This window comes from Geospiza fortis, unplaced genomic scaffold (assembly GCF_000277835.1).
Source record: "Geospiza fortis unplaced genomic scaffold, GeoFor_1.0 scaffold130, whole genome shotgun sequence".
In the NCBI taxonomy this organism is placed as follows: Eukaryota; Metazoa; Chordata; class Aves; order Passeriformes; family Thraupidae; genus Geospiza; species Geospiza fortis.
Genome location: NW_005054300.1, coordinates 7,494,360 through 7,504,790, shown reverse-complemented (window position 1 = coordinate 7,504,790; position 10,431 = coordinate 7,494,360). Strand labels below are relative to the sequence as shown.

General features: G+C 34.7%; 1 protein-coding gene across 3 annotated transcripts in view; it reads right to left on the bottom strand.

Annotated features, from left to right (window-relative positions):
* Positions 1-10,431, bottom strand: part of LOC102044379 (RNA/RNP complex-1-interacting phosphatase) — a 15,694-nt gene that overhangs the window by 1,080 nt on the left and 4,183 nt on the right. For 2 of the 3 annotated variants that reach the window (XM_014310371.2, XM_031063809.1), the window contains 7 exons: positions 8,344-8,419; positions 4,838-4,969; positions 3,858-3,981; positions 1,606-1,666; positions 1,457-1,503; positions 943-1,018; positions 1-78 (listed from right to left, as the gene is read on the bottom strand). The exon at positions 1-78 is cut by the window's left edge and continues 34 nt beyond it. In XM_014310371.2, the coding sequence (XP_014165846.1) occupies positions 1-78; positions 943-1,018; positions 1,457-1,503; positions 1,606-1,666; positions 3,858-3,981; positions 4,838-4,969; positions 8,344-8,419 (594 nt within the window). Of the gene's footprint in view, positions 79-658; positions 701-942; positions 1,019-1,456; positions 1,504-1,605; positions 1,667-3,857; positions 3,982-4,837; positions 4,970-8,343; positions 8,420-10,431 lie in introns of those variants that run through there. The other variant, XM_031063813.1, reaches the window with a different exon arrangement.

The following is a 10,431-nucleotide window of genomic DNA, read 5'->3' as shown; positions in this document are numbered from 1 at the left end:
CGCTCTACAGATCCTTCCATTGCATGTGGTGGTGGGATAATATCTTCATCTGCATCCCATACATCCATTCCAAGGTTACTAAGGGGGAAAAAAAATCTCACATAAGCTTCCTTTTTTAAAGCATACTACTGACAGAGAAAAAACCCACTTGCATAAAATTCTTCAGTTCTGAATGACAGAAATTTTATGTTAAGTAAAATTTACAGACAACTCAGAAAATACTAATCTTGTAAATTTATTTTAAAAATCTGACATGACTCCAGCTTAATCCTGCACAGACTATGAAACAACAATAAGGGCAAAACAAAGGACCTTCAGTTAATCGAAAAAGAAACTAATCACTCAGTATTAATTTTAAAATCCATTTACTGCTACAAGGCATCACTGGCACAAGTACCTTAGGAAGATGTAAAGGTTGGCTGCTCTTAGGAGACGATGATAAGCATAACATTCTTAAACATCAGAAATACAACTACTGTGAACAGAGGGGACAAGAACAATGTTCCACTTTCCTCTATTTTTTTATTCTTAAAACCGTTCTACTATTTTTTTAATATCTTGTTCTACAGTGCCAACAACAGCAGACAGATCACAGAACTTACAAAGGCATCTTAGCAGTAGCTCCTTTCAGCTTCTGAGAGAATGCAGACTCAATACACTCGTCACAGTATGATAAAAGCACAACAACATTCAGTAGTAGCTGTCAGATTAAAAACCATCTTTCGAACCATATACATTGAAAATATGAACAAAGAACACTGCACTTCATGTTATTCATCTGAGAATACACAAACAACAACACATTGTTTTACATCAATGTGTAGTTTCATATTAGAGGTTTAAGAGGGAATTAATTTTGGCTTAGGACTGGAAATGAACATTTTAAAATGCCAGGAGACACACTGGAAGATCTCAAGCACACAACTAAAAGCTTTTGCTCACCTTCGCATCGGCTGCGTCCTGAGATCTGTGAGATACACAAGGCCATCCATGCGGTGACCTCTGGCATCACCAAAAGCTAGAGAAAAAGAAATACAGTCTCATGAAATGTGGTCAAACTGAGCCACAAAAATGTGAAAGGCAAGTTTCTGTTCCATATGAGATGCTGAATTTGAAACAATTCTAACTTGGTATTAAATATTTCAGCAAGCTGGCATCATTGCAGCATTTTTTAAAAAGACCCCTGAAACTAGTAGTCATAGCAAACTATGAGTGAAAACTCTTTCAAGTAAAAATAAAAAATTTAAGCAGCTAAAACATACTCCTCCTATCCTGTCAATCTGCTATTGCTCAAGTCCTGCCTGGAATAGAATCAACAGTTGGCTATAAAATCTTCTATATAAGTCAGCACATGCAATTACTGAAAAGATACTAAAATAGAATTGTTGTATTTGTGAGTTTTTAGTAATTGTGAAGTACAATCTGACATGTGCCTTAGTTCAAAATATATACCTACCCTGAATTGCTGCCTCTGGATCCCAGCCTTCAACATCTATAAGATACCTGAAGAAAAATATGACTATGTTATTGTCCCAAAGGGAACAGAGAGTAATATAAGGATCCTACTTTTTGTGAAGAATAATTTCTGCTTTCACAGAGCCTTACCTACATATAAGATAGCCAGTTCTATTAATTCCGTTAGTACAGTGCACGCCAATGAGTTTCTCTGTCAAAAAAGCAAAGAGTCTTTAATAGTCCAGAAAGTGAAATTAATAGAAAGCTAACACAACTTTTTAAAAAAAAAAAAAAGTCTCTGCTTTTCTAGCAAAGTAATAATAAATAATGCTTGCTATTTACAAATTCTGCTGTCATGCCTGTAAAACAAGAGACACGTCCAGACAAGACATATGTCCTCTCCATGCTGGATCTCTAGCAGCTGTTAGCTCACTACTTCCAAACTTGTGATGGCTGAGATTGACTCTGCACAATGTAGAAAAAAAGAAAGAGTGATGGCAGGTAAAGCACCTAATCTCAGCCACTGCAGTAACAGGAGAAAAAGAATAAAATATGGGTTTGAAAGCAAATCACAACAAGCAAATGTAGAACTGAGGAACTTAACTTACACATAATGCACTTGAAAGTATATGAAAAGCTTAGGAGTATAATACATGGAGGAAAAAAGGATCAGTAATCTCTACAGAAATATTTTTAAAAAAGATTATTGACCAAAGGCTAAAAAGCAGAATAACTTACTATTGCTAGAGTGTTTCAAATGAGAGAAACAGGGAAACTCTAATACAGTCATGCAAGGCACTGGTAAAACCTCACCCAGACTATTTATATTCATATTGAAAGGTAATGAAAAACAAACAAGTTCAAAAAAAATATATATAAAGGGCTACTATGTTGGTCATAAAAGAAGGAAGTTTGTCTTAGTGTGTAAAACCAAATCTGAGATACTGAATGTAATAGTGGGGACAGAGAACAACAATACTTAAAGTGCAAAGCTGGTAGAAGAATAAATGTATAACTGATTAAGTTTTAGGCTAGATTTTTGAAGAAAAATTAACATCAGAAGAACAAAGTTTTGGCAGAGGCAGTACTGACAGATGGTCTTTGAAACAGGACACTGATAAACTTCTGAATGACATAAAATATAACAGACAAAATGTGCTTGCCACAGATCACGACAGTCGAATTGCCACGGAAGTTCATTACAAGTTGATGTCTAACAATTCAAACACTAAAAAAGAACCACCTTCTTAAAAAGTATTCATAAAAGGAATTCTGAGATATTTTAGTGATTATCTAAAACAGAGGCCAAATTACAAGGAGGAAAGCTCTCTCAAGGCAGAAGTTACATAAACTCTGCCAAAATGCCCTTACAAAAAAGCACTAGATCCAACCCAAAAGAAAACTAATAATCACCAGGTAATTTCCTTAAGCCAAAAAAGAGCAAAGGAAGAACATACAAACTAACTTCCTGAGCAAGGACAACAGCTTTTTCTTATACTTTTTCATCTTCCCAGTAGTTCTAATTCAGGCTCTCATATCTGAAATTAAGGTCAGAACTTTTTCATAAAACAGTTGATCACCCACAGGAAGACCCTGGCTTTGCTTTGCAGTAAAAACTGTATGCACTTGGGCAGTTAATCTCTACTTTCTCAAAGAAAATGCCAAAGGAACCACAGCAAACATCACAAAAAGGCCTGAAAGAATGGTCCATGATTATTTGATAAACAAACAGATAAAATCTGCCTAATCTGCCCACTACCAAAAGAAGTGGGAAGTTTAAAGCTACAAACACACTATAGCAAAACACACTAAATTATTTTCACAAAAAGCACCTTATCTAGTCTCAGCAAGAACTGTCCTGTTGCACAGACACTGAAATAGCAGCACAGCCACACTGTGGAAACACTGACACCAGGTCTGTAATCAGATTTTCAAGAACTGTTCAGATCTGAGGGCAATAATGGACTCCCAAGGCAAAGAACACTACATCAGACTAAATGGACTGAAGCTGCTCACACAGATCAGTGCCCAGTGCTATTTCAAACATCCACCAAGGGCTGGCAGCTCCAACACTCAGCTGATGGTAAACAATTGGGTCACACAGAGGAAGGCCTTGCTGCAGTTACTTTGACACCTAACACAAATGTAACACTACTAGGAAGCACATTTAAGTTACCAGTCATTTTTGAAAAAAAAGACTTTTTGATTGAAAAAAAAGATACATAGTGGTTTGCATAATGGATCTTATCATGATAATAAAGTGGAAAGCGCTGCAAAAAGCCCAAGCCCAAGATCCCTGGTGTCCCATGTTTTATTGAATATTGAAATTAGTAAATGACACGGTTAGTACTGAAATAAAATTTTGGTGAGTTTTTTTTACAACACAGGATGCTGATATTTACCATTTCCTGCATTTTCCCAAAGGAATTTTCTGACCCACTTTTTGAACTGTAGGATAGTAGCATTATCAGGGACTTCCAGTCCAACAGTATAAAGTTTCTTATACTGCACACTTTTAGGTAAATCCTAACAAAAAAAAAAGAAAAAAGCAATGGTAAAAAATACTGAAATCTTGCAACAATGAGAAACCTTAAGCAGTATCTAACATAATGACAATGTAAACCAGTTGTTCAAATCCTCAATAGGAACTGAAAACAATCTTGACACAATTTTATAGAAATAAAACTCTCAGAAACTACTACTTATATTTCTACATTAAAGACCAGTAAGAAGGAACAGTTCCTACATAAGATATATTTTATAATCCCTGCTAATAAGGCTGCACATTAACTAAGGGAGCAGTTTCTTGGCATTCCATTCTAACCCATTTTACAATTATTAGCAGTATTTGTCATTCCTACCCACAGTCATGTACATACAAATTCACTCCCTTAATGCCTAGAGCCCATGTGCATACAAAGATTTGCATTCTGATATAACACTGTCATTTATTCTCCTTTTCAAAAGGATGCTGATTAATCACAATTGTTTGAACCATCCGGGCAAAAACTTTTAAATTGATAAAGTAGTTTAAAAATATACACCTTCTTAAGTGGATTCCACTGAGGATGAGTAAAAAGAACCACCCAGGAATAAATGAGAATATCTTCAAGATACAGGACATAACTCTTCTGCACTTTTTGTGCAGTGCCTGGCACTGAAGTCTTCATCCATTACTGAGTTACCATCATACAAATCACCCATAAATGCAACTAGCTGGGAGAATGAGCTATTTCCTCTGCAATAAAACATTTATTTTCTATTGGAGACATAAAAGTAGTCTCGATAGCTTGTCTATTCCAATTCAAGGTAAGAAAATGTGTAAACACTTTAAAACAAAAGTTGCAGTAACTATTTTACATTTTTGTTAGGCTTTTGTTACCTTAACTTCATAGTATCGTGTGGTGTATGTTAAATCAATAATTAATCCAAGCTCTACATTTAGGGCTTTCATTGCAGCAATTAAGTCTTTTGGTGTAAATTTCTGGGTTGGGGTAAGCCTCTGGTTAATTGCCTAAAAAGAAAATTAAAAAGAAATATATTCTTTTTACATTCCAATAGTAAGACATTTGTAATATTCAGCTGTTTTAATTAGTACTAGGAAACATCAATATTTAAAAGAGAGTGCTTAATTATCAGAACCACATCCATGTATTATACAGGTAAGAGGAACCAAAAAGAAAGCAAAAATTTATGTATTCCTATTTAGATAAAAATGCAAGGCAATGTGAGCATTTCTGCTTGTATAGTGTTAACAAACATTATTAAAATTAGCTATAACTTGACTGACACAAAAATTCTGAAAACTGCAGCATGTATATATTGATTTTTATATAACTAAACACACCAAAAAGCAAAACACTACAATCTACTTCCCCCAAATTTTGTCCTGCACAGTAACTCAAAACTAGAAGTGTATTTCATATAAAACATAAGAAATTGTGATACAGAGTTCATTTCTAAAGGTTTAACTTTCTTCCCACAAATGTTGTGCAGACATTTTTATCCCTCCTTCATCTCTTGACAGAGTGTACTTGCAGATCATTTAGCACTGGGGAATATTAAATAAGACCAAATATCGTGACTAAGAAAGCTGTGTGTTGGTGGATAATGAATAATTCATTTCATTTGACAAACAGTGAGAAAAATGTTTACTCACCCTATTGTAGCTGTGGTTTTTGAAATGTGTTCTTCACTTTAGGTATGAAAATGCCTCATATACTCAAGACTGGATTTTCTCTGAACAGTGCACTTGTCCATTGTGAGAGCCTTTTGACACAGGCTCAGCCAGAACCAATAAAGACAGTGGCAAAAGATGCAGCAGCCTCAACCACCTGTCAGTTCCTTTGTCAACAAGAAATTCAAGCAGACTGGACTCAGAACTATTGGAAAGGAAGGCAGCCACAGACCACATACTTCTTAGAACCACAGATGCTATAGGGTAACTAACCATTCCTTCTTTTGACTGTACAGATTCTAATGTAAAATGCTAGCAAGCACTTGAGTCTGGAAATAGAGACAGGAAAATGAAGTAAAGAATAAATAGCAGGGCAGTCATATCAGAGCTGGTATGTGATTAGGAAGCTTGAGCTGAAAGGAGGAGGAGGACAGAAAGGAAGGAATAAAGTATTCAGTCCTATGTATTTCAGACACCAGTGCATTGCTGAAAAAAGCGGATGTTGTAGAAATTTAAACAAAATGAACATGAGTCAGTTATGTCACTGCTACTCAGCAGTGACTCTTAGTCCAATCTGAAGCTGAACTCAACTTTGAGGTGACAAAGGTGAATCTACAAAAGGTCTATGGTAGAATATTAAAGAATTTTTACTATATGACATGACAGAAACTGAGGAGAAATGTAATTTACAAAAATAAGGTATCTCCAAACATATTGATTAAGTAGACAGTTATATGTGTTATGAAACACTATGTTTTAAAAGGCTTGCTGGAATTTTCTGAAAAACTCCTGTTGACTATTCAGTAGTTTAGGTGTTTAATAGGGCTTTGAGAATGTGAGAAATCGGAACCAATTCTAAAAATCCTCCTAATGGCATGGGAAAGAACTTGCTCAATTCTTACTACACTACAATGTTACTTTTAGCATTATAATGGTGATGTGAAAGGAAAGACAGAAAATCCTTCCAACTAAACACATGATCTTTACTAACAGCACATTTTCTAAGACAACAACCCTGTATCTTCAAATACTGAAAATACGTTGTCTCCCTTTGGGAGAAATCATCAATCAAGTTCCTAATACGCAACAAAGAAGCAAACTGCTGCATATTTAAGAGGTCTGTTCCACCAATTTAAGAAATAATAGGACTTCCAAAAAACTACAACCAATCAGGTCTTCAGCATTTTCAGACAGATTTACTGACCACCTCTCAAAGACATCACAGGTTAGCCAGTCACACATTTCATGTGTGTTCTGCCACAAACTCCATGACCACCAAGCACACAGTCTCTGGCAGACTTGTCATTCTTCTGTCTTTCACAGCTGAGACTGAACAAACTGAAGGGACAGAAATGTTACAGATTTTGCATCCTTGGGTACCAGACTTTAAGTCCGGACAAGACAGCTTCCCAGAACACAGATCTATGCCCCTGTGAGATCAGTAGGACAGGAAATGAGTAACAGGCTGATGTGGAGTGGTCCTTGTGACAAGAGCAAAGAAGCCAATTATAACTCTACTGGATTTTATATTCACAGCTTGATTTGTTGACTGGCAGTCTTGGTGGAAAATCACACAACTGCTGTACAATCCATCCACATCTTGGAGAACATGACATGTTAAGTATGAGATCCTTGGTGTCCAAGGAACCAAACCATCATCCCAAAGCTGTAAAAGCAGCTGCAGGAAGCAAATCCTGCATTTCACTTCAGTTATTCCTAATAAAACTGAACTGAGTGGTGACTGAAAACATAATGGGTAGTATACACAAAAGAACCAGAATTTTTGTGTATGAATACTAGAGAGCAATCGGAAGACAAAAGCTTAGACAGAACATTTCCCTTTAACTGCTAGAGTTATGTCAGATCACTGTACTTTCTTTAAAAGTGCTTGGAAACTTTTATTTTCTCTGTATCTAAAGCAAGGACTTGTACAAGTCAATTTATGCAGCACTTGTTCTGTTTGCCCTTCTGTATAAATTAACACTAATTTGCCCTATGCCTCCAAAAAGGCCTAGGCACTAAAGAACTGAACAGTCTCTACAAGACAACCTCCACCTATTGTAGAAACAAAGAATTTAAAGATTTAACTCAGTGTATTTAATAGCTTAGGATGGCACTTCATGCTAGCAAGACTCTAAAGGAAATACTAATAAAAGTACTTCATAAACTAATTAATTAGTAAAATAGGAGAAACCTATGAAGACTTCTTTTTTAGCTATAATAAATTCCCACCAGATCACTGAAGCTTTTCGCTTATGAAATTGCCAATTTGGATCTATAATTTTAAGTTCTGCAGTGGCTGGTGTCCTTCAACAAGTGCTTAATTTCCATAAAATTATACTTTGGCTTACATTGCCTAGACTGTTATTCATATAATAAACTCTTCCATATGATTTTCTTAAAACAGCCATGAAAAGATATTTAATAAGATTATTAATTTAGGCACTTAATAGTGATCAAATGAAGTATGCTGTTTGATTTAGAAGCTTGATTATTTTTAAAAGATAAATAAAAAGAGTAACATCAGAAATAAAGAAAAATAAGAAAAAATATAGAATATTATTTTTAAAAGCCAGATGGTTGAAAGGCTTAAATCTGAATAAATTATTTTTTTTAAAACTTCCTTGAAATTTGCATGTATAGTCATACTATTCTTTATTGCTTTTGCAGTTTATCTAATACAGCCAGTTTGCAGTTACTTTTATACATACCCCTTTTAAAGGTACTTTGAATGCAATAAATCTCGTTCCTGGTATAGGCTGTCCAACTGGTGTCAAACTCCGCCATCTGTAAGGAAAGAAATATTACATTTTAAAGATTTTCAAGTTGCATGATTTGACAGAAGACACCTGCAGCACAAAGCACATAAAAATTGCTGTTATCATAAGGTATAATTAGGTCCCCAAATTTGCAACTATTCAATGAAGAAGTTTCAAAGTATCATCAGGATGCTTGAAATGAGTCTTTTTCCTTCCTTCTTCTTCAACTTCCAGAAAATTCCTCTCCTCAAAATGGCAGGGTAACATTTACAAACAAGTAGCACCAATATATAGCAAAGCAGATGTGTAAGGTTCAACAGGTAAAAATGTATTGTTGTAGTTGGTGGGTGTTTTTCAACCTGACTGAATCAAACGCCTTAAAAAAAGTTGCCATAGGCACACATCAATCATTTAATTGACAATGAAATGCAAAATTTATGTTCATTAACAATACAGATAATCTGTATATTCCAAAAATGTTTCCTTTGTAATATGCTTCTTTTTCAAAGAAACACTCTTGATTAAACTTTCTCTCACCATTTTGAAAAATACAGAGAATATTCCATCACAACAAAACCTATCACAAATCACCAATAAGAAGACTTGTTACAACATTCAAAACACCCGTAATTCCAAAACCAAAGAGTACAGTATGCACAAGTTCTACATTCTGGTGAAAAAACTCTCCATATATAATATTTCAGAGATTTCAGTTTTTAAAAAAGGATGAAAAGCATTATCTGAAGAGGAAAACAAGTTAATCAGCAGATCAATTTTACCTTCAATGAGGTAACTTTCTAAACTTAGAACTATTATTTCCTCTTCTTCTGCAAGTGCAAATTGTCTCTATAACCTAACAACGTGCAGCTGGATGACTTAAAATCTACACAGGCTTTTTGCATTTTTGGCTAACACCTCAACTATTAAGATACAAAACATTTCCCCAAGATTCTTTAACACTGGTGTTCATTCCCTTGCAATTTTCTGAATTAATGCTTAAATTAATCTCTCCCTTTGAAGGGAGCATCCAACAGCTTTCTGATGTTCATAAAACAACACCATTTAATGAAATAAACCAAATACGTAATTTTAAAATGTTCTAACCACTGAATACTTTCCTTGTTCACAATTCCTGTATTGGATCATAAAAAAATCAGAAGTTGGCTGGAAAAATTCTCAATGATAATATCTATAATTATGTTTGTCATATTATATAAATAACAACATCACCATTCAGAGATGCTTGGAAGTAACAAAGGAAACAAAGCAGGGTGACTGAAGTGTATTTGATATTAACAACCACATAACAATCTCCTACAGACATGTCTTTAGCACTAACTTCTCTCTGTAATCTTCATCATGAGGCAAAGAACAGATCAAGGCTCACAGTGCAGACATACAGGTGCTTAGTTTAATGGACAATAAATGAAGGAACAAAGGAGTAATAACAACTCATCATTAGGAAGGCTGCTGCAAACAGCTGGTCTGTAGAAGGCTGATACAAGGAGAGAAAGTGTAAGCGCAGGCTAGAGGTGAGATCATCAAGAGCTGTTTCAAATAAAACTTTTACTAAATTCTAATTTTTTTTGCAGGATAAGTCTTCTTAAATGAATTTTCAAGTTTGTAAACCCTGGTGTCTGGTAGCTTTATGCTTGCTGTGAAGTATGAAAACAAATCTGAGACTATGTTCCATTTACTCCTATTTAAGAGATGTAAATTGTACATGAATCAATTAAGATCAGAAATTCAGTGCTGTTTTAACCTGCTTTCTCTTGGAAATCTATGAGTGGAAATAAACCATAATTATTATAGATAGGAGCATTTAAAAGTCAAAAAGAAAGTATCAAAAAAGGCCTTTCAAATCTTATTTTCTTTAATTAACAATGTAAAAAAGGCTTTGTAAAAATTCCGAACTTTTTTCATATTTGGGGATTTACAGAACAATACCCCAGGATTACCCAATTTATTGTCAGACCTTAATAAACCTGGGGTTTTATTCTCTTGTATTTAAAGCCATTTCAATCCTCCCAGAAAAAAAAA